General features: G+C 36.7%; 1 protein-coding gene across 2 annotated transcripts; it reads left to right on the top strand.

The window, feature by feature from the left end:
- The first annotated feature begins 789 nt into the window (after nucleotides 1–789).
- Nucleotides 790–20,293, top strand: LOC136211879 (F-box/kelch-repeat protein At3g06240-like). Of its 2 annotated transcripts, XM_066002741.1 has the most exons (3): nucleotides 790–1,364; nucleotides 18,841–18,948; nucleotides 19,078–20,293. In XM_066002741.1, the coding sequence occupies exons 1-3, from the start codon at nucleotides 1,337–1,339 to the stop codon at nucleotides 19,932–19,934; spliced, it is 993 nt and encodes a 330-aa protein (XP_065858813.1). In that variant the 5' UTR covers nucleotides 790–1,336; the 3' UTR covers nucleotides 19,935–20,293. The 2 variants fall into 2 exon arrangements, with proteins under 2 accessions (XP_065858813.1, XP_065858812.1); XM_066002740.1 differs by having other exon boundaries at nucleotides 792–1,364; nucleotides 18,841–20,293.
- Nucleotides 20,294–25,797: the final 5,504 nt, after the last annotated feature.

Raw genomic sequence — 25,797 nt, 5'->3', positions numbered from 1 at the left:
AAAAAACATTATTAATAATGTACATTTAGTAATGGGTGTGTTTTGAGTGCATTACAAAAAGTATATACTAAACGTGGCAAAAATAAATCAATCAAAACCGAGATGAATTGACTATTTATAAGTTATAACAGGTTAACACTACGCCAATTTCAAATGTACTTTGTGTAATGGCTTTATCTAGTGACCATTATATTATATTGATCAACTATGTAGTTGAGAGTTCCGTTACAAACAATCATCATTAATATTTTAGATTCACGCTTCTTTCTCTATTTTCCATGCATTCAACACTCTCTTCTCCTACCATTACAACCACCCGTATCCAATAGCTCCAACCATTACAACTACCACATGTAGATCGATTGCTCTGATTATCCAGTCAACATCGTGTTTTGTGAGATCGATTCATCTGGTTGACATTTGTAAATTCTTTCTCAAAGATGGAACACAACTCCCTAAAAAGGTACATCATTTTACCATTTCCATTTAGGTTAGAATCACAGTCCGAAATCCAATAAAAAAAGGTTAGAAACGGATCCTTATCTCAGTAGTCCAAAAATGTGGAAAAACCGAACAAAGAAAATGGACCGACTCTCGTAAATCCGAAACACGAACTCCTGATTAAATTATTAGGATTATTTTTAGTCATTTTTATTATTATTATTAAAAAGAAAAAACTAAAAAAATAATGTCCGGTTTTCTCAAAAAAAAAAAAAAAAAAAAAAACAGATATATAAGAGGAATGTAACCGAATTAAGAGGAGTGGGTGTGGTTTGAAGAAAACAAAAAGGGTCAAGAGGGACAGAATTCAGGGAATGGGTTCTAATAAAAGATTGGCAGACTGATAGTAGAGGGAGGACTCTGACTTTGAAAAGGGGGTCATCTCAAAAAAGGAGATAAGAAATAAAAGGGTAGAGAGCAGAGAGGAAAAAGTCTGGAAAAAAAAAAAAACGAAATTGAGAGCTGAGGGATTCTTGAGAGGAGATCAAAAGAATAAGAAGTGAGGGGAGCTGAAGAAGAAAAAAGGAAAAAAAAGAAAAAGAAAAGAAGAAGGTGAATTCCAGAAAGAAAACAGAAAACAAAAACTAGAAGAGAAGGAGAGGAAGCAGGCGAGAGAGGGAGTGAGGAAAGAAAGAAAAGAAAAGAGAGTGAGTGAAACTTGGCGAAAACGGAGTGCAAATTCATTACTTTTTGCACGACATATTCTACAATAATTATCATTTTGTTTCGAGGTTCTACACTCCAAAGAATTTCGGGCACGGGATAAGGAGTCGGTTCATGTTCGCGGGTTTCGGCTATCGGATCTTATTCGAGCCATTCGTCGGAGTCTACCTCTATGTTAACACTGGACCAAAGCTTGGAAGGTAATTTTCTGAAGGGTTTAAAAGCCTCCCTAAAGCGCTACGTGTTTTTAGTTTTCGTTAGTCACATGCTATTTTTAAGAATCGTCTAAATATTTCGAGTTTGGGTTAATTATCACTTTTTCTTATTTAAAATATAGTTATAGTTATATTTATATTTTTACCCACTTAATTATAGCATTAGTTATATAATTTTAATTCTAGGTATAGTCCTAGTTACTAATTTAAAGGGTGTTGTTATATCTAGCCTCAAATTTCCACCCTAGCACCGTGAAAGGACGAAAATGCCCTTTCATGGATTGAGGGTGGGAAAAGGCTATTTTTTTTTGCCTTCCTGACATACGGGCGTGTGGCTATCACGCCCGCCAACACGGTGAGGCGTGATAGCCACACGCCCGCGTGTCGGGAGGGCAAAAAAATTAGTCAACTATTCAATTAAACCCGTAAATACCTGTTATGTGTTCAAACTACACAATTTTAATTAAAACCTGTAAAATACTATACAATTTGAATTAAAACCCGTAACAATAATATAAGTTCATGAATAAATATTAACTAAAATTAGCAAAATAAAAATTTAACTAAAACTGGATCAAATGTATGAGAGACTCATTTACATATTTAACCTATTTACTCAACATACTACATATCTAGACTATGTTTGTGTGACTTTCCCAAAGTGAACTACTAAATACCACCCCCAAATTACTTATCACCATCTCTTTTGGACTTTTTTGCCATTCTCATAATTTTGATCAAAAATTGAAAATTCTCTCTCCAAAATCATAAACCCGAACAATAATAATTGAAATTATGAAAATAATTGATTTGTGACAATCCGAACCCCGAAAATGGATGATTACGAATCGGAAATATTAAGATTTACATCTTTCTATCAAAGAACTCAGGAAAATAATACATATTTTTCATGACGATTTTACATTTTTCATCACAAAAAATAGGAGAATTTTTCATTTTTCGTCAGAAAAAAATGAATGATTAAATATTTTATATCACTAAAAATTTTACGATTTTACATATTTCAAAATTTGGCCTAAACGGATGCTGCATACCGCCCGATATCCGTTCCCGCCATGGGTCGGGCGGTATGCCACATCCGTTTAGGCCAAATTTTGAATTTTCTCTTAATTTTTTTTTCCAATTTTGAAAAAAATTTATGCCAAGGGCAAAATTGTCCAATAGGAGCGGTGATAAGTAATTTGAGGCGGTAAATAATAAAACCCTTCCCAAAACATGTTTCGTATGTGGATACTAAAATTATTCTTCTCTAATAATCATAAAGTTAAATTTGTACCTCACTCGTAGAAAAAACATTATTAATAATGCACATTTAGTAATGGGTGTGTTTTGAGTGCATTACAAAAAGTATATATTAAACGTGGCAAAAATAAATCAATCAAAACTAGGATGAATTGACTATTTATAAGGTATAACAGGTTAACACTACGCCAATTTCAAATGTACTTTGTGTAATGGCTTTATCTAGTGACCATTATATTATAGGTGCCCGCTATGGTTACTTTGTTTTTTACAAAGTACCGTTACTTGGTGTGTTTTCACCATTGAATGATGGAGTATAAAATCAATCCAATGGTGAAAACACACAAAGTAATGCTTACTTTGTCTTACTTTGTAAAAAACAAAGTAAGCATAGCCTTTACCTTATATTATATTGTTCAACTATGTAGTTGGGAGTTCCGTTACAAACAATCATCATTAATATTTTAGATTTATGCTTCTTTCTCTATTTTCCATGCATTCAACACTCTCTTCTCTTACCATTACAACCACCCCTATCCAATAGTTCTAACCATTACAACCACCACATCTAGATCGATTGCTCTGATTATCCAGTCAACATCGTCTTTTGTGAGGTCGATTCATCTGGTTGACATTTGTAAATTCTTTCTCAAAGATAGAACACAACTCCCTAAAAAGGTACATCACTTTACCATTTCCATTTAGGGTTTTAGTTTAAAATAACATAAGTGAATACTTGTGATTTGGTCTTCAGTATACCGAGATCCTCTTCTCATCCTCATTGGACATCTCATCTGTGCTTCTAGAAGCTTCAACTTCCATAACTTTGGTTCAGAGAATCATCCCCTAAATATATGAATTCTTAGCATTGATGAGCGCGGCGTCTAGTGGTATAGTGTGTGATGAATAAGTTATCGTGTGTGTGCGTTATGATTAAGGTCTTTGTACGTGCTTTAACTCTACTAGACGTTACTACGTAGAGACAAGTATACCCCGTCGTATCAAGTAATAATCCGGTTAAGACCGGGTATCGAATCCACGGGATTTATAACCACAAGTATTAAACTACTCGATTCTATTCGTCATCTAAGCGATGAATACTTTAGTTTGGTTTGGGTGACAACTACAAAATACTCCTAAACTCTGGTGAGACAGATTTATATAATCAAAACTCCAAAGAAGTGATATGGGTGACGATAAGTTATAAATATAATAAACAATAACTCCGAACATATACGATTGATAATTTACTCTTGCAAAGACGACTACGTGTAGACCGACCGACCCGTGAAGTACTTAGACTACGTGGTTCCTCCTAAAGGCGAGTCTAATGCGAGGGATCAGAAACTAGGACCCGTAAGTTCCGTGGCTTGTCAATTCCTACGGTTTCTGATGTGCCATTCCAGTAAGGCAGCACCTATATGGCTCCCAAAAGGTATCGGGAATCGCATCCCCCTATACAATAATCAATTACGAATATCAAAACAAGCAATAAATATCAACACGTATAGAGAAACGTAAATTGCGAATCATATATTATAAATGTGGAACGCGTAAATGCGGAATACAACCAAGCCTAGTACATAGGAAGAGTGCAAGCTAATTAGCAAGTAAGAAAGGAAGAAGAACTGGCCCTTGGAACTAGCTAATCGGACTCAAGGCTGTCTCATAGGTCTTGGAGGTGGAACTCTCGAGCTTGGTGGAAGAGGATGGAACAGAACTTCGACGGAGTGACGGAATAAATGTACAAGCTCTCAAGGTGGTAGAGTTTTGTTACATAAAATCTGAATGAATGAAATGAGTGCTAATCACTCTTATTTATACACATCAAGTTCGGGGGGAAAATCGTAAATACACAAGTTACAAGTAAGAATTCACATTGTAAATACAGGTTTCACATGGCACGCCCCACATGGATATGAGCACGCATCGCATGTCTGGCAATTACCCATCCCGTAGAAGATTTTTCTTACGCGTGGACTGAATTCAGAAGAGTTGACTCATCCACGCTCCGTATAGACCTGGGTACACCCCGCGTGGTTGAGTTCCTGGAACTCAAGATTGAAGAATTTCTCCTATACGCCTCACGTACATCTAGGGACGCTCCATGTAGATCTGGGGATGCCCCGCGTAGTTGAGTCTCTGGAGCTATTGTCACTATTTCACACATTACATGCCCCACGTGCTCTGCTTTACGCCCCGCGTGGTTGGTGTTGACCTTGTGGGAATGCATAGATCGACTGTCGTGAATTAGTGGGAATTGTACAGCTGAAAGCCACGCCATGCATGAGGCATTCTACGCCCCGCGTGTTTCGAATCACTAATCCTTTATCTGTTCGTTTTATCCCGTACCTGTAAAATACGACTTACGAGCACCAAATTAGCTTGATGTTTTATTTTTCTGAATTTAATCAAAAGTAAAGGAAATTCTTAAAACTATAAGTTTTATTTTTATTTTATTATTTATTTGAAAACACACTTATTTTTGTAATTAAACTTAATTATTAGCTCAAAATTAAACCGTAAATCATGATAAAAGATAGGGATAAAACGTCCCTATAAACCTCCTCGGACTTTAAAATTTTACTTGTCCTCAAATAAAGAAAATCGAAAGACAAGGGATTGAGACAATTAAGAAGCAAACCTTCGGTTGGTTTTACGAAAAGTTTTCAATGAGTACTTACGTAAGCGGACGAGTGACCAAAACTTATTCGAAACCTCCATGATCAAACTTAATAGGCAATATTAACGGGGATTGATTATTCTTTGAGGACTTAATTGTACCTTACCAAGGTATTTCACACTTATCACTCAATTTTTGGTGGGTTGGTGTTTTTACGCTCTTCTTTGTACTTACTCAAAGTCATCCCGAGTTGCATGTTCGAGTTTTTCCACCTATATTATGGTCGGACAATATTAAAAATGAACCCGGACAGGGGTTGTAATATAGGTGGGCTTTTTGATGCATTTGATTTTAGTATTCGAACAAGAGGAAAAAAGGTTACGTGTTAAAAGGGTGTTAGCAAAAAAGTTGGTTAATAGGGCTCGAGGGGGCTTCCTAGAGTTTTATGAAAACAAAGAAAAATAATTAAGAAAGAATTAGCCTAAGTGGGTTCTTTTTATCATCTATTGCCCTTTTTACCAAAACAAGTGTACTTAACCCCGTATTTAATGCAAACTTTATGAATTGAGTGAAGCAAAAGCCCTCAAAATGTTGTGAAGAAAAATAGAGTTCTCGTGCGAACTCTTTTAGGCTCAAAATACTTCACATTGATTTCAGGTTTAATCGTGTACTTTCAAGTTCTCGTAAAATTTTCAAAAATTCCGTTTTTATTGCCTTTTTAAATTTCACTATAGAGATAACTTATGAGTTAGGACTCGTTGCTTTTGTTAAGTGCTAATCTCGACTATGCATAAATCCCCTAGCTTCAGAACCAAGACTTAAACTTCTTAATTAGACCGATCCTTTGTATTTAAATGTTTTTAACTTTTAAGGACAAACAACGAAACTTTTAATTATTTCTGAGAGAGGTGATGTATCAGAAGAATTTTTGAAATAATAATTTAGTTTAATTATTTTTTGTTTTATTGCTTTTTATTTTTGTTTTTGTTAGTGCAAAACAAACTACTAGTGCGGGGTTGCACGGCCCTCCGCGTGAGTAAAATAGACGTTAATTCCAAAAATGTCGTAAGTTAAAAACAAAAACAAAAACAAGAACACGAAAACATAAAATAAAAAGGTGTAGTGTAATTTTACAGAAACCCTACAGGTCAGTTTCCACGCGGGGCGTATATGTGAGTACGCTCCGCATGCTACGCCTTTTAGTGCATTTTTATTAGCAGGGATTTGTTCATGCGGGGCTTGGCCGTATGCACGCTCCGCGTGAACTTTGGATAAAAAGGGATTTTGTTTTGCTAGAAAAAAAAGCGAAAAAGAAACGTATATAGTACATATAGACAAAGGTTCGAGAAACGCAAACCGCTGCTACGTTTATAGTCGGAGTAGCTCAACTTTTGCATGCGTGCTTTAGGGAGCCCGTAAATAAGTGGATTCGTCATGGAGCGGGAGGGCTCCTCCTCGCTAGATTTTCAATCGGTGATTTACCTTTTGAATTGTATTGTCGAGACTTTGGATTTCCACGGTCCCGGATGGATATGCATTGATGACCGTATGTGGTCCCGACCACCGACTTTTCAACTTCTCAGGGAACAAACGGAGACGAGAATTGTATAAAAGGACTTGATCCCTTTTCTGGAACTCCTGAATCTGCACGTGCTTGTCGTGCCATTTTTTTGTACGCTCCTTGTAGAGCTTTGCATTTTCATATGATCCCAAACGGAGCTCGTCGAGGACATAAGCTAAAGGAGGCGATATTCCCTTGTAACCTGCACATCAAAATTTAAAAACTTCAAAGCCCAATACGCCTTGTGTTCTAATTCTACCGGTAAGTGGCATGATTTGCCGAAAACCAATCGATACGGTGACATCTCGATAGGCGTTTTAAACGTCGTTCTGTTGGCCCAAAGAGCGTCATCGAGCTTTAGGCTCCAATCTTTTCTAGAGGCGCTAACCGTTTTTTTCTAAAATGCATTTTAATTCTCGGTTAGATACCTCGACTTGCCCACTATTTTGCGGGTGGTAGGGTGTGGATACTCAGTGTGCAACCCCGTATTTATGTAAAAGTTGGTCGAATTGCCGGTTGCAAAAATGGGAGCCCCCATCACTAATGATAGCCCGAGGGGTCCCGAACCGAGTAAAAATGTTTTTCTTAATAAATTCTCCTACCGCCTTGGAATCGTTTGAGGGTAGATCCACGGCTTCCACCCATTTAGAGACATAGTCAACAACCACTAGAATGTAGGCGTTGTTATGCGACTCAGGAAAAGGTCCCATGAAGTCTATCCCCCAAACTTCGAAAAGTTCACAAACTAGGATCCCCTGTTGGAGCATTTCATTTTTATGGGAGATGTTCCCGCTCCGTTGACAATCGTCACATGATTTCACGAAGCCTTGGGAATCTTTGGACATGGTGGGCCAATAAAAGCCGCATTGCAAGACTTTTGCCATAGTTCAACTTAGGCCTAAATGCCCCCCCCCCCCCCCCCCCCGACTTTTGAGTGTGACACATTTGTAATACATGGTTTACCTCCTCCTCCGGTATGAACCTACGAATAATATTATCAGCACAAGATTTAAATAAAAATGGTTCTTCCCAAAAGTAATTTTTAGTATCGTGAAAGAATTTCTTATGTTGCTCGTAGGTAAGGTGAGGGGGAAGAACATTACCGACATTGTAGTTTGCCATGTCGGCATACCAAGGTAGATAGGTTATCGCATAAAGTGTCTCATCCGGAAAGGTTTCGTTGATCGCCACGTGTTCCGAAGACTCGGCTTCCTCATTTTGCAATCGGGAAAGGTGGTCAGCCACAACATTCTCTACTCCTTTCTTATCTTTTATTTCAATGTCAAATTCTTGGAGAAGGAGAATCCACCGTATCAACCGAGGTTTGGCATCTTGCTTGGTCATTAAATACTTAAGAGATGTGTGGTCAGTGTACACGATAATTTTTGGTAATACAAGATATGATCTAAATTTATCAAAAGCAAAAACTACCTTAAGCATCTCTTTTTCCGTGATTGAATAATTTTGTTGGGCCTCATTGAGAGTTTTACTTGCATAAAAGATTGGGCGGAAAATCTTGTCCACCCTTTGGCCCAAACAAGCACCAAGCGCCAAATCACTAGCATCACACATTAGTTTGAATGGGAGGTCCCAATTTGGTTTTACCATGACGGGTACGTTGATTCATTTCTCTTTAAGCGTATTAAATGCGGTTAAGCACTCGGGAGAAAAATTAAACTCCACATCCTTTAGGAGTAGTTGTGTCAATGGGGTTGCTATTTTGGAGAAGTCCTTAATAAACCTTCTATAGAAACTCGCGTGATCCAAAAAACTCCGGATTCCTTTCACATTGATTGGTGGATGCAATTTTTCAATTATCTCAATCTTGGCCGGATCGACCGTGATTCCCTCCCCGGACACTTTGTGTCCCAACACTATACAATCTTGTACCATAAATTGACACTTTTCCCAACTAAGGGCGAGATTAGTGTCCTCACATCGTTGAACGACTCTATCGAGATTGTTTAGACAACTTTCAAAGGACGACCCGAAAACTGAAAAGTCATCCATAAAGACTTCCATGAAGTCTTCTATCATGTCGGAGAAGATAGCCATCATGCAATGTTGAAAGGTGGTGGGGGCATTACAAAACCCTAAATGGCATCTGTTTATATGCAAACGTCCCATAAGGACAAGTGAACGTTGTTTTTTCTTGATCTGAAGGATCAATAGGGATTTGCATATATCCAGATAAGCCATCTAGGGTACAAAAGAATTGGTGCCCCGCCGTCCTTTCCAACATTTGGTCAATGAATGGTAAGGGAAAACGATCTTTGCGGGTGGCTTCGTTAAGTTTCCTATAATCTATGCATACCCGCCATCCCATTACCTTCCTTGTGGGGATTAATTCCCCTTGATCATTTTCTATTACCGTTGTGCCCCCCTTTTTAGGAACACATTGAACCAGACTCACCCATTAGCTATCGGAGATAGGGAAAATTATACATGCGTCGAGGAGTTTGATTACCTCGGCTTTTACTACCTCTTTCATGTTCGGGTTGAGTCGTCGTTGTGGTTGCACGGAGGGCTTAACCTCGTCCTCCATGAAAATGCGGTGTGTGCAAATGGTGTGGCTGATTCCCTTGATATCGTGAATGGTCCAACCAAATGCTCCTTTATGCTTTTGTAACACCGCGATCAATACCTCCTCCATTTCTCCTGTCAAAAGGGAAGATATAACTACTAGTAAGAAATTAGGAGGTTGTAAGAAAACATATTTTAAGTTAGGGGGCAAGGGTTTAAGTTCCAAACTCGGAGGTTCTTCTAGAGATGACTTTGGCTTAGCTTTACTATCCCGATCCAAACCCTCGAACCGGTTCCTTGCCCACAAGCATTGTTCTATCTCGGAGGAGTATTCAAAGGGCTTATTTAACGGCTCCTCATCCACGTGCTCAGCATTACTTAAACCCGAAGAGGTTTCTAGGAAGACCTATCACACACTTCTTCAACAAACATATCAATAGTATCTATAAAATTTAAAAATTTGCAATCTTCCATGGCATTAGAGGGAAATTTCATGGAATCGTAAACATTGAACTCTACCTCTTCATCTTGCAACCGTAGTATGAGTTTACCTTCATGGACGTCTATAAGAGTTCATCCGGTTGCGAGAAATGGTCTACCTAAGAGGATAGGCACCGAATCGTCCTCCTCCATGTCGAGCACTACAAAATCGACGGGGAAGATGAATTTATCCACCTTCACAAGGACTCCTCTACTACTCCTTTTGGTCGGGTAATTGATTTATCGGCCAATTGGAACGTCATGTTGGTAGGCTTTGTTCCCCAAATCCTTACGTGCCAGTTTTAATCTAATGCCTTTGTCCGTATTTAGGAAGCTCGGATTGGGGGAACTAAAGCCTACCAACATGCCGCTCCAACTGGCCGATAGATCAATCGCCCGACCAAAAGGAGTAGTAGAGGACGTCCTTATGAAGGTGGATAAATTCATCTTCCCTACCGACTTTGTAGTGATCGACATGGCGGAGGACGATTCAGTGCCTATCCTCTTAGGTAGACCATTTCTCGCAACCGGACGAACTCTCATAGACGTCCATGAAGGTAACCTCATACTACGGTTGCAAGATGAAGAGGTAGAGTTCAATGTTTACGATTCCATGAAATTTTCCTCTAATGCCATGGAAGATTGCAAATTTTTAAACTCTATGGATACTATTGATATGTTTGTTGAAGAATTGTGTGATAGGTCTTCCATAGAAACCTCTTCGGGTTTAAGTAATGTCGAGCACGTGGATGAAGAGCCGTTAAATAAGCCCTTCGAATACTCCTCCGAGATAGAACAATGCTTGTGGGCAAGGAACCGGTTCGAGGGTTTGGACTGGGTCGTCTTTAGAAGAACCCCCGACTTTGGAACTTAAACCCTTGCCCCCTAACTTAAAATATGTTTTCTTACAACCTCCTAATTTCTTACTAGTAGTTATATCTTCCCTTTTGATAGGAGAAATGAAGGAGGCATTGATCGCGATGTTACAAAAGCATAAAGGAGCATTTGGTTGGACCATTCAGGATATCAAGGGAATCAGCCCCACCATTTGCACACACCGCATTTTCATGGAGGACGAGGTTAAGCCCTCAGTGCAACCACAACGGCGACTCAACTCGAATATGAAAGAGGTAGTAAAAGCCGAGGTAATCAAACTCCTCGACGCAGGTATAATTTTCCTTATCTCCGATTGCCAATGGGTGAGTCTGGTTCAATGTGTTCCTAAAAAGGGGGGCCAACGGTATTAGAAAATGATCAAGGGGAATTAATCCCCACAAAGAAGTAACGAGATGACGAGTATGCATAAATTATAGGAAACTTAACGAAGCCACCCGTAAAGCTCGTTTTCCCTTATTGTTCATTGACCAAATGTTGGAAAGGATGGCGGGGCACCAATTCTTTTATACTCTAGATGGCTTATCCGGATATATGCAAATCCCCGTTGATCCTTCGGATCAAGAAAAAAAAACGTTCACTTGTCCTTATGGGACGGTTGCATATAGACGGATGCCATTTGGGCTTTGTAATGCCCTCGCCACCTTTCAACGTTGCATGACGGCTATCTTCTCCGACATGATAGAAGACTTCATGGAAATCTTTATGGATGCCTTTTTGGTTTTCGGGTCGTCCTTTGAAAGTTGTCTAAACAATCTCGATAGAGTCCTTCAAGGATGTGAGGACACCAATCTCGCCCTTAGTTAAGAAAAGTGTCAATTTATGGTACGAGATTGTATAGTGTTGGGACACAAAGTGTCTAGGGAGGGAATCACAGTCGATCTGGCCAAGATTGAGGTAATTGAAAAATTGCCTCCACCAATCAATGTGAAAGGAATTTGGAGTTTTTTTGGGTCACGCGGCTTTCTATAGGAGGTTTATTAAGGACTTCTCCAAAATAGCAACCCGCCTTGACGCAACTACTCCTAAAGGATGCGGAGTTTAATTTTTCTCCCGAGTGACTAAGAGGATTTTTCGCATACTGAAGAATAAGAATCTCTGATGAATATCTATCTAAAAGTTTGGAATGCGATGGACGTGAGACGCCTCTCCTAATCCAACTCCAGCCCCAGGGAAGAGGAATATTCCATGTCCTTTCAGGAGGAAAAACAACAATCCATCTATCTTCATTCTTTTCAATGGGAGGAAGATCATCGATGAATAATCCCTCCTCACACATATTGGCCCTCTGAAGAGAAAATCGCCCGGATTTATCCTTGAGAGATCTAAGAAGGTAGAAAAGATGAAAAAGGTTGACGGCTGGAACAACTCCTTTTTCGTTGCAAAGTGCGTAAAACGCCAGAAGCAATCTCCATCCTTGAGGATGAAGTTGAGACGAAGACAGTTTATTGCTTTTCAAAAATTCCATAAAGAAAGAAGGTAAAGGAAAGAGGACTCCCATTTCCAACAGAGCCTCATGAATGGCAAATGATTCTGAAGGCACGAAACCAAAAAGAAGTCTTCGAGTCTGAAAGAAGGTGGACCTCCCAATCAGATGGAAACGAGAACGTTGTCTTGAAAGTGCGAACATCATCTTGAGATAGACAAGTAGGAACCCACAAGGCTAGTACATCCAAGGAATGTGGCCCCAAAGCTTCGAATATATATCTTGATGTTTGCTTAGTACGAACCATGATGAAGATCTTCAGACAAAATAAACCGGCTGCAGAAGAAAAAGCTCAAAAGCAATTAGAAACACAAACACATTAAAGGATTGAGCTTCGTCCGAAATCGCGAAAAGTCAATTTCGCTAGAAACGAAAAACCATTAGAGGTTCGGTTTCTATTTAAAAATCGCGAAGGATCAATTTTGTTAAAAACAAAAAACCATTAGAGGTTCGTCTTCTGTTTAAAACTACGAAGGATCAATTGCGTTAAAAATGAAAAACCCTTAGAGGTTCGGTTTCTGTTTTAATCGCAAGAAGCATGGAGGATCAATTTTATCAAAAACGAGAAAGCGTTAGAGTCGAGTGTCGCTGAAAAAAATCGAGGATCGTTTTTAATTGAAACAAAAAAGTGGTTGAGGATCGTTTTTAATTGAAACAAAAAACGCTTTAGGATCGTTTTTTAATTAAACGAAAAAGCGGTTGAGGATCGTTTTTTTACGAAAAAGCGGTTGAGGATCGTTTTTTACGAAAAAGCGGTTGAGGATCGTTTTTAATCGAAACGAAAAAGCGGTTGAGGATCGTTTTTTTTAATTCAAACGAAAAAGTGGTAGAGGCTCGTTTTTTCATTCGAAAGCGTCGAGAGTCATTTTTTAAGCGTTGGCAGATTCGGTTGTTTAAAAAAAACATATAAAACTTCGGAATCGAGGAAGAAGCTAACCTGAAAACAGAGTTTTTTCCCAAAGCCAAAGAAGTCCAAGACCAAGCACAGAGGAGAGAAAATCGGTGCACTTGAGGTAAAGAAAGAAATCATGTGCTAACATCCTTAAATACTAGGGATGTCTTATGGAATCCTAAACGGAATAGGATTCTTATATTTATTATTGTTATTATTTATCATAATCCTAAACAGAATAGGATTCTTATATTTATTATTATTATTATTATTTATCCTAACCCTAAACAAAATAGGATTCTTATATTTATTACTATGTATCATAATCCAAAACAGAAGGGGATTTTACTTCCTACTAATACTCTAGATTATCCTGTAGAATCGCAGATGGAGAGGATTCTGATGTTCGTTATAATTCTAATTTATCTCATAAGATTGGTAATCCTAACAGGGAGATTCGTGCTGCCACTTTTTAAATCATTTATCGAGCGGTTATGGATATTTATTTTTCTCACTCTTATTTTGGAAAATACCGAAAATAATAGTGGGGAGCAATTGATATAACCACTACCCACGTACTCCATTATCGTCCTAGATAATTGTAAACACGTTCAGCACGATATTTTACCGATAGCTCACAGGTAACTTCCTCCCTTATTCCTATAAATAGGTTGAAAGCTGAAGAGGAAAGGGTTGGCTTTTGGAGAGAGAAAAGACTACTATATTTTACGGTATCTGACTTAAGCATCGGAGCGTTTGTGGGAAGACTTCTTCCCACACTGTAACAGGATAATCCTCAAGGAAGATCAACCTTCATCTAGAGACGTTCAACCTTCATCCAGGGACGTTCAACCTTCATCCAGGGACGTTCAACCTTCATCCAGAGACGGTCAACCTTCATCTAGGAGGTTCGATCCTCAAGGAACGTCGACCGTCATCATCTTGATTGGAAGGACCGCCTTCCTTCAGAAGTTCAACATTGATCTCACATTATACAATTTATAGTTTAGTTCAGGCTACAACAGTTTAAATACAAAGGACCGGTCTAATTAATAAGTTTAAGTCTTTGTTCCGAAGCTAGGGGATTTATGCATAGTCGAGATTAGCACTTAACAAAAGCAACGAGTCCTAACCCACAAGTTATCTCTATAGTGAAATTTTAAAAGGCAATAAAAATGAGATTTTTGAAAATTTTACGGGAACTTGAAAGTACACGATTAAACCCAAAATCAATGTGAGGTACTCTGAGCCTAAAAGAGTTCGCACGAGAACTCTATTTTTCTTCACAACATTTTGAGGGCTTTTGCTTCACTCAATTCATAGAGTTTGCATTAAATACGGGGTTAAGTACACTTGTTTTGGTAAAAAGGGCAATAGATGATAAAACAAACCCACTTAGGCTAATTCTTTCTTAATTATCTTTCTTTGCTAACACCCTTTTAACACGTAACCCTTTTTCCTCTTGTTCGAATACTAAAATCAAATGCATCAAAAAGACCCGAAACAAGCTAAGACTCTAGCAAGAAAGCACAAGTAATCTTTGAAATCGTTTTTGTGCCACTCTCGGATAAAAAGAAAGGAAAATTGAACAAAGCAAAAATAGAGAGCAAAATAGGCATTCTCAAGCTCCACTCAAGCAATTCCAAAATAGGTATTCGGACTCGAGTTCCTAATATTAACCACTCACCACTAGACCTGTCCACGGGCCCGGGTACCCACCCGGCCCGCCCAAGCCCGTGTCCCTTGGACCGGGCTTGAACAATAAAAATTGTTCATTGGCCCAGCCCGGCCCAGGCCCGCCAAAGCCCGCCTATTTTTTGGGCGGGCTTGGGATTAATAAAAATAACACGGGCCGGCCCAGACCGGCCCGCTTATTAATATTAATTAATAAATATATATTTATATATTAAATATTTATTTTTAAGTATAATATTTATTTTTTTATAATTAACAATTATATATATATATATTTAGGTGAGTTTATATGGGTTGGGCTTGGGATTTGATTTTTAAGCCCGAGCCCAGCCCGGCCCGAGCCCGCCTAAATTAATTGTGGGCTGGGCTGGGCTTGGGCTGAGCATTTTTACTTAAAAACCCGACTGGCCCGGCCCATGGACAGGTTTACTCACCACTAAAAAGCCCACCTACATTACAACCCCCCTTCGGGTTCATTTTTAATATTGCCCGACCATAATATAGGTGGAAAAACTCGAATGAACATGCAACTCGGGATGACTTTGAGTAAGTACAAAGAAGAGCGTAAAAACACCAACCCACCAAAATTTGGGTGATAAGAGTGAAATACCTTGGTGAGGTACAATTAAGTCCTCAAAGAATAATCAATCCCCATAAATATTGTTTATTAAGTTTTATCATGGAGGTTTCGAATAAGTTTTGGTCACTCGTCCGCTTACGTAAGTACTCATTGAAAACTTTTCGTAAAACCTTAGTTTTGAAATCACGCACTTGGTTAAACCAACCGGAGGTTTGCTTCTTAATTGTCTCAATCCCTAGTCTTTCGACTTTCTTTACTTGAGAACAAGTAAAACTTTAAAGTCCGAGGAGGTTGATAGGGACGTTTTGTCCCTATCTTTAATCGTGATTTACGGTTTAATTTTGAGCTAATAATCAAGTTTAATTACAAAAATAAGTGTGTTTTCAAATAAATAATAAAATAAAAATAAAAACTTATACTTTTAAGAATTTCCTTTACTTTTGGTTAAATTCAGAAAAATAAAACTCTAAGCTAATTCGGTGCTCGTAAGTTGTATTTTGCAAGTACAAGATAAAACGAACAGATAAAGGATAAGTGATTCGAAACACGCCGGGCGTAGAATGCCTCACGCGTGGTGTGCCTTTCAGCTATACAATTCCCACTAATTCACGGCAGTTGATCTGGTATTCCCACAAGGTCAACACAAACCACGTGGGGCGTAAAGAAGAGCACGCAGGGAGTGCAAGATGTGAAACATTGACAATAGCTCTAGAGACTCAACTACGCGGGGCGTCCCCAGATCTATGCGGAGCATCCCCAGATGTATGTGAGGCGTATATGAGAAATTCTTCAATCTCGAGTTCCAGGAACTCAACCACGCGGGGCGTACCCTGGTATACGCGAAGCGTGGATGAGTCAACTCTTCTGAATTCAGTCCACGCGTAAGAGAAATCTTCTACGGGATGGGTAATTGCCAGACACGCGGGGCGTGCTCCCATCCGCGCGGGGTGTGCCATGTGAAACTTGCATTTACAATGTGAATTTTTACTTGTAACTTGTGTATTTATGATTTTACCCCCGAACTTGATGTGTATAAATAAGAGTGATTAGCACTCATTTCATTCATTCAGATTTTATGTAACAAAACTCTACCACCTTGAGAGCTTGTACATTTATTCCGTCACTCCGTTGAAGTTCCGTTCCATCCTCTTCCACCAAGCTCGAGAGTTCCACCTCCAAGACCTACGAGACGGCCTTGAGTCCGGTTAGCTAGTTCCAAGGGCCGATTCTTCTTCCCTTCTTACTTGCTCATTAGCTTGCACTCTTCCTATGTACTAGGCTTGGTTGTATTCCGCATTTACGCGTTCCACATTTATAATATATGATTTACAATTTCCGTTTCTCTATACATGTTGATATTTATTGTTTGTTTTGATACTCGTAATTGATTATTGTGTAGGGGGGCGCGATTCCCAATACCTTTTGAGAGCTATATAGGTGCTGCCTTACCGGAATTGACACACCGGAAACCGTAGGAATTGACAAGCCATGGAACTTACGGGCCCTACTTTCTGATCCCTCGCATTAGACACGCCTTTAGGAGGAACCACGTAATCTAAGTACTTCACGGGTCGGTCGGCCGGTCTTCACATAGTCTTCTTTGCAAGAGTAAATTATCAATCGTATATGTTCGGAGTTATTGTTTATTATATTTATAACTTATTGTCACCCGTATCACTTCTTTGGAGTTTTGATTATATAAATCTGTCTCACCATAGTTTAGGAGTAGTTTGTAGTTGTCACCCAAACCTTTATAGCTCTCAAAAGGTATTGGGAATCGCGCCCCCTACACAATAATCAATTACGAGTATCAAAACAAACAATAAATATCAACATGTATAGAGAAACGGAAATTGTAAATCATATATTATAAATGTGGAACTCGTAAATGCGGAATACAACCAAGCCTAGTACATAGGAAGAGTGCAAGCTAATGAGCAAGTAAGAAGGGAAGAAGAATCGGCCCTTGGAACTAGCTAACCGGACTCAAGGCCGTCTCGTAGGTCTTGGAGGTGGAACTCTCGATCTTGGTGGAAGAGGATGGAATGGAACTTCGACGGAGTGACGAAAGAAATGTACAAGCTCTAAAGGTGGTAGAGTTTTGTTACATAAAATCTGAATGAATGAAATGAGTGCTAATCTCTCTTATTTATACACATCAAGTTCGGAGATAAAATCGTAAATACATAAGTTACAAGTAAGAATTAACATTGTAAATGCAGGTTTCACATGGCACGCCCCGTGTGTCTGGAAATTACCCATCCCGTAGAAGGTTTCTCTTACGCGTGGACTAAATTAAGAAGAGTTTACTCATCCACGCTCCGCGTAGACCAGGGTACGCCCTGCGTGGTTGAGTTCCTGGAACTCGAGATTGAAGAATTTCTCCTATACGCCTCGCGTACATCTCGGGACGCTCCGCGTAGATCTGGGGACGCCCTGCATAGTTGAGTCTCTAGAGTTATTGTCATTGTTTCACACCTTGCACGCCCCGCGTGGTTGGTGTTGACATTGTGGGAATGCACAGATCGATTGCCGTGAATTAGTGGGAATTGTACAGCTGAAAGGCACGCCACGCATGAGGCATGCTACGCCCTGCGTGTTTCGAATCACTAATCCTTTATCTGTTCGTTTTATCCCGTACCTGCAAAATACGACTTACGAGCACCGAATTAGCTTAATGTTTTATTTTTCTGAATTTAATCAAAAGTAAAGGAAATTCTTAAAAGTATAAGTTTTATTTTTATTTTATTATTTATTTGAAAATACACTTATTTTTGTAATTAAACTTAATTATTAGCTTAAAATTAAACCGTAAATCACGATAAAAGATAGGGACAAAACGTCCCTATTAAGCGTGCGTATATAGCATTAACATATAAGGAAAACCTACATTATAAGTTCATTCTCTTTATCAAAAATATAATCATTCTACTCCTAATTAGACTATGAGTCTTCACTCTTAAATAAAAGGGTTTAACTCCTTTGAAAAAAAATAATTAATCAAAGCACTTGTCGGAGATCCGATCACGTAGTTTTTTGTCTTGCAGGATCTCATATTACACTATATCAAAGCTTTGACGATCACTCCCTTACATCAATATCACGTCCGGATCTCTTTATTAATAGAATTTGATGCCTATTATCATCATATCATGTTTATTAATTATGCTTGGAACTAGTCCTAAAGAGTCAAAACTCTTTTTCCAATGAATGTTTTCAATAAGAGAAATTAGTAAAAATGGCTTTACATGACTTAATTAAAATTAAATGCAAAGTTTGTTAAAAAAAAAAAAATTAAATGCAAAGTTTAGCTATATTGCATATTTATATAAAATGATACTATTATATTGCAAATTTTAATGATATCGGTGTATTTGACCCACATGATTAGCTTACATAGAAAGTTTCATAATAATATGCCTCTATATGTTTCTATTTCTCCTAATTTGAGTTGAAACTAATAGGGAAGGAAGCAGCCATGTCTAGAATCCTTCCACAACTCCCACTTGAAATCATCATCGACATACTTTCTAGGTTGCCGGTGAAGCCACTTTTCCGATTCAAGTGCGTCTGTAAGTTATGGCTTTCTTTGATCTCAAATAATCCCCAATTTGCTAAAATTCACCTCCATTATGCCAAACAAGATACCACTGTTAATCGATATAGACTCTTTCTATCTACTTATCCTTTCCAATCCATAGATCACGATGCTTACTGCAACGGCGATAATGTTGTAACAAGAGAGCTCAACTATCCAGACTCTACTACCGAAACTGCTGATGAACTCGAGTTCATCGGATCTTGCAATGGTCTAATCGCTGTAGCTCTCAACTCCGATTCGCATATCACTATATGGAATCCAACCACCGGAGATTCCAGGGCGTTGCCGGCTTCAGATTTACCAATGTCCGGTGAGTTTTTTTCTGGATTCGGATACGATTCAGTTATTGATGATTATAAAGTTGTTAGGGGTGCCGCCTCTACTTCTGGAAGCGAGATAAAAATGGAGGTCTTCAATTTGAAGGCCGATAAATGGAGATCAATCAAGGATCTGCAGAGTAATATCTATCTCAATGGCTCATCCATTTCTGTAAACGGGTTTCTACATTGGCTAGTTCCTGTCGAAAATGATCCCAATCCAAAATTGGGAATCATTTCATTTGATTTGGTAGAGGAGAAATTCCTGAAGATGGTGGAAGTGCCAGACGATGTAACTCAAAAATTGGGTTCAAATTCTTTAAGGATTCAAAGAGTAGGAGAGAATCTGTGTATATGTACAGATTGGTATGGAGATTGTTATGAAGCATGGATAATGAAGAGAGATGGAAGGGAGATTTCATGGAGAAAATTGTATAGTTTCAGCAGTGATCCATTACCGGGATGTAAATATTGGCTAGAAGTATTATGGGTAGGAAAGAATGGAAATGTTGTATTTGATTTGGATGGCAGGGAATTAGTAGTTTACAATCCAGAAGAAGAAAGTTCATCACAGTATGACATAAATTGGGATGGGTTTGAAGCCATTACTTATATGGAGACTCTTATTTCCCCAAATTAATTCTACAATGATGCAATTGGTTCTGTTGACATGTCACCACCACCTCAATGGTTCAGGACCAGTTTGATTTTGCATGGTTGTAGAAATTTCCTAATTTACTCCCTCTATTCTATTATATAAGTCATTTTAGAGCATTTCACACAAATTAAGAAATATATTGGTTAACTAAAAAAGTTTCTCTCTCATATCACTATTAGAGAATAAGCATTGGAATATTAAAAAACACGTATACCAATATAAAAAATTTAATATTTGGATCAAAATCTAAGCTAAAAGTTCTTGGAATCCTAGAATGACTTATATTTAGGGAAAAAACTAATTTGCTAGAATGACATATATAATGGAATGGAGTGAGTACTATATATGTAATGTTCTCTCTCTGTTTTTTTTTCTAAATTATGCTGTTAATATAACATTTGTCCCGAATAAAGTTGATTCGTGATCTGAATTTTTAAAGTGTTCCAATAGTCCTCTAAACTTACATAAAATATTGAGTTAATATTCTCAACTTGCGTATTTAACTTATTATTTTTAACAACCGATTGATTAATTAATTATATTTTATACAAATTAAAAGGATTAATTGAACATTTTATGCAGGTTTAAGAGACTATCGAAACACTTTAAAAGTTTTTACAAGGCGAATCAACCCTTTTAAATAAGTTTAAGGACAAATAATCTATTAAGCCATTTTTTCTAATTTACTCAGCAGAATTGAGGAATAAATAATAAAAAGTTGAAGATGGTAAAAGTAAGATTACTAACTCTTCCAACCAAGCTCTTAGCTTAATTTAGTTATGGCTTTTCCTTTTTTTTTTTTTTTTTTTTTTTTTTTGTTGCTTTTTGCAAATATAATGACTCTTTCCAGCATCACTAATATCAGTTCCACATAACATTTGAGGTATCAAACCGATGAATTTTTGCACGAGGTCGAGTGTTCCAAAAACTAGATATTCCGAAGAATCCGTGATGTATTCCTGAGCCTAATTCAAGTGCATATGGAGAGAAAAATAACCGTCAGAAGTTAGAGTACGTGTCCATCGTACCAACGGCATTTCAATTGACCATTCGGGGTATCAAACGGACGAAATTTTTTCACAAGATCAAATATTCCAGAAACTAGACATCCCGAGAAATCCATGATGTGCTCGTGAGCCTAATTTGGGTCCGTATGTAAGGAGAAATAAAGCTTGAAAGTAAGTCCCATGTCTAGTAAATGGTTAGTTAAATTGATTGCTATCTCTACTCTTACTCCGACCAATTTAACTATCCACTTACTCTAACCAACTTAATCATCCACTAACAACTAAATTAACTGAAATTAAGGGTTAGTGGAGGAAAATTAGGAGTTTATTTACAATTAAATATACCTTTCTCAACTATAAATAGAGCCATCCTCCTCCTCATTTCAACGCACAACACAACAATACAAGCCTCTCTTATCACTCTTTTGAGTCTTTCCTTTGACCCTTTCTTGCGTTGTCTTTTGCAAGTTTCTTCAGCTCAAAGCGAGCAATTTTAGCTTTCTTTCTTTAGTTGCCTTTTCCAAGTCGACTTTAAAGTTTTCATCATTCGAAGTTTATAATTTTCACTTTTGTTCTTCTTTTTACACATTCAGCCCAGATTTCTTTGTGGCTCCAATTTGTAATTATAGGATCCATTTTAGTCCAAATTTTCACTTTATTATCGTTCCTAATATCCTAAATTTGATTCTATGCTTTCGTTTTGCTCTATTCCGTGTACGGAAACTCATTTTATACACGTTTTGGTGTCTTGATTTTCATTTTCAGCTTTCAAAAATCTATTTTTATTATTTAGTTTTTGTGATATAAGTTAGTTTAATCTTGAGTCATCCTTTTGCTTTGACAATTGTTTAGTTTCTCATCCAATTCCAATTTCAAATCATTCGTCAATCCCAATTCTAAACCTAGAATTCTCCAAAAATTCAATTCGTCCACAGTCATCATCAAATCATTATAGAAAGTTCATGCTCAAGACGTATATATATTCGATCATTCGTTCAAGTCGCACTCACTCGTGGAATCTAATCAAGACACGTCAAGCTAGCCATTTATTGGCTTCGAGTTTGTCATTTCAATTTTATTTTGCAGCATTTCAATTTCGTTATTTCATTGTCGCATTCCAATTGTTGTATCGTTCGTATTTTATTTTATGATTAACATCTACAATTGATTTAGCTATTTTTATGATAGACATAAATTGAAATGTAATCGTTTTCATTTCATCATTTTTTTTTGTAAGCAAGCTATTCCTATTAATCAAATTGACCTTTCCTCAAAATCTTTGAGTCAATTTCACACTTTATTTTTGGTAGCTATCATCATTCTAGTAAAGCTTCTATAGCGGCACTAGGAACCCAAGAGGTGGATTTTCTCAGTCCTTGTGTCCCTCGCCAGTCGTTTTGTTTAAAAGTCAAGTTAATCGTGAATTGTAATCATCTAAATTAATTGGGAATTACTTCTCTAGCACGTCCACGTTCAAATCCACACGATTTGAGAAGATTGAGATTGGTCATGTTTCAAAAATATTGCTAACAAGGACATTTGATAGTAAATTTATACTCCATAATTTCAATCTTAAACATAATGGAATGAATATTTAACATTGGCTAATTAGCCTTTAGTCTAGTGGTACTACTTTTGAGAAGTGAGAGAATATAGTTACCGAGTTCAATTATTAGAGCTGTTCATGAAAATATAGTTGCTTGAGTTGAGTTCAATTATTAGGCCTGTTCATGTCCGCTGGTCCACCCATCATGGACTGGATCTGGATATACCACTAATGAAAATAATAATAGGTCAAATATATGAATATCATAATTAAGTATAAAATTACAACTAAATCATATCACTAAACTTAATTCTTAATATGTCATTATTCTCTATATATTATGATTTTACATTATAATTTTAAAAAATTAGACTCCAATTCATAAATTATAAACTCTATAAACTATATTCTAGACTTCTAATTTATAAATTCTAATCCTTAAAATATATTAAAAATACTGATTTTACTAGTTTGACATAATCCAAAATTATTACTTGACATAGTTGTAAATAGTTTTTAAAATATGAATTTTTGTGTAATTTTCCCATAATAATATGGGTTATAGGTCCATTGACTAGACCTTTTCATGGGCATATGACCCTTTCATGTGCTCTTGATATTGGGCTATTTACATATATATGACAACAATATTATTGTTTTATGGTGATTTAATTTTTAATATGTTAAAAGTATAAATTTTTATTTTATAAATGTCAAAGTAACTGATTAAAATGGTGTGGGAAAGTGAAAATAATACAAGGAATTCTCTTTAACTGCCATAACTGTTATAGTATTTTCATATTTGATATAATTCCAATTACTTATTGACAAAATTGTAGATAAGTTTTGAAATTTGAATTTTGATGTAAATTTCCCCTTGATATTTGGCAGGTTTATATTCAGCCCGCACAAACCCATATGTTATCCATGGGCTTTCTATGAGTAATGAGTAATCAGGACGTGCCTGGTCGAAGGAAAAGAAATCGGACAGCTAGCCCGTGGATGTTAGTATGGATGACTAGGGGTGCCAATTCAGATTATCTGTATCAAAATGGTTTTATATTTTATAGGTTTTAATACGTCAAGAGTCCTTTAAACTTGTCTTAAAGGTTTGATTGACTCCTTAGAAAGTATTTCGTTATCTCTCTCAACTTGCTTAAAATAACCTATTGTTCAACTAGATTTGCTTAAAGTGACATATTGTCATTGTTGAAAGTGATCCATTAGCCCTTGAACTTGTTTAAAGTGATATATATTTTAATTTATTTAAATCTATAAAAAAAATTAAAATTAAAAAAATACAGGTTAATTCACGATTCTAAATCTTTAAAATAAATTAACTTTCTTTTTTACACCTTATGGCGTTCATATATATTTAGGGACTTAATCATTACACTTTAAACAAGTTCAGAGAGACTAATGAGACGCTATATAAGTTCATGAGGTCAATTAAACTTTTTAAGTTCAGGAAGCAACTGATTCATTAAACTTATTTTATATATGTTTCATATGACATAAAAAAAAAAATAATAGTACATTTTTAAACCATGTCTTATTCTCTATTTACATTTCATTCTCATCACTTTTGTTTATTATTATCAATTTCTGATTAGATCTGTTTGTTTATTTATTTTTGTCTTGATTCTACGTGACATATTGTATTGTTGGCTACTTGTTTGATTTTCTTGCTGTCTTTCCCTTGCTTCTTCTGTTTCAGGTTTGTTTCTATGTTTTTAATTTTTTTCTCTATTAGATTTTTTTTATTAATGATTTCTAAGATGCATTTGTTGCTTGAAGTTATATAAATTTGTGAGGTGCATAATGCATTTGTTACATTATTTTGCCAGTTGATATTTAGACATTATTTGTACACAATAATCAATCATGTCATATGGTGTTTTTGGAGGTTACTTTGTTCCTTTGGTATTTTTGAATGTCATTCTATTACCATCTGTTATTATTTCTGGGCATTTAAATATTTATATTTTTCTTGTATGAAAAAAGGATAAAAATTGAATGTTTGTTTTATATATATATATATATATATTTTTTTTTTTTCCTTAACAAAGAGTGGTAAATTATCTCTATTTATGAAAAGTGTTTAATAGGCATTAGATCAAAATTTAATGGTATATGATTTAAGTTGTGATTTAATATTAAAATGATTGTAACTTAGAATATTGTGTTTTGAAAAATGTTTTCTCATTCCTCAAGATTTATTCCAACTTTCAAGGAACAATTTTTTTGCTTCAGATGTTTTTATTTTACATAAGAAGAGTAATTTTGTATCCGCTTAATTAATATTATGTATATTAAATTTATTTCCCTTAATAAATAATTATTCATTGGAAACACGAAAAACTTGACATTATTTATGACAATCAAATTCAATAAAAACGAAATGGTTAATAATTACTTACACAATTTTCTATATATCTTGTTTAGATAATAAACTATTTATTGACTTTTTACTTTTTCAATTTTTAGTGTTTCTATTACATGTAAGAATATATTATATACATTAAATTTAGAGTATTGCTATATATCGCAAAGGTTATACTTTCCACCGCACCCTTTTAACATTTATGCCCTCCTCACAATTTCAAACCAATAACCAAAAACTCTCAAATCCTCTCTAGCTTTTGAAGCTTTTCATAAAACTCGACCTAAAACGACATGCCGCCAAAGGAAGGAAGGGGAAAAGTCTTAATGAATCTTCCGATAAGTTTTTGTTTAAAAAATATGTCCGAAATCACGGGTTCCACCTCCGAGGCGGAACCCGGTTTTTTTTCCTAAACGGAACTCCGACGCCGTTGCCACCACGGGCGGAACGGACGAACTGTTCGTTCCGCCCGTGGTGGCAACGGCGTCGGCCATACTTTCCACCGTAAGGTGGAAAGTATGGCGCACCCAGTTCCACCATCAGGTGGAACGAGTGGCACACCCGTTCCACCGTAAGGTGGAACTGGGTTCCACACTCGTTCCACCTGATGGTGGAACGGGTGGCGCATCCGTTTAGGCTTATTCCTTAAAAAAAAATTCAAAATTTAAAAAACGAATTTTTAATTTAAATTTATATCGTAAGATTACTTCGTGTTCTAAATCATGGTCTTCGGGAATACTCGGATCCATTTTCGTCAAATTCGGGTTTTTAGGCTTGGGAGAGAAAGAGAGAAAAAAAATTGAGTTTTTGAAAAAAATAAAATGAGAAGGGCATAAATATCAAAAGGGTGCGGTGGATGAAAAAAAAGTTGCGGTATATAGCAGCTCACTAAATTTATTTATCTTTTTA

This window comes from Euphorbia lathyris, chromosome 1, assembly GCF_963576675.1.
Source record: "Euphorbia lathyris chromosome 1, ddEupLath1.1, whole genome shotgun sequence".
Classification (NCBI taxonomy): Eukaryota; Viridiplantae; Streptophyta; class Magnoliopsida; order Malpighiales; family Euphorbiaceae; genus Euphorbia; species Euphorbia lathyris.
The sequence above is the reverse complement of the archived record's forward strand: the minus strand, read 5'-3'. Positions and strand labels throughout refer to the sequence as shown.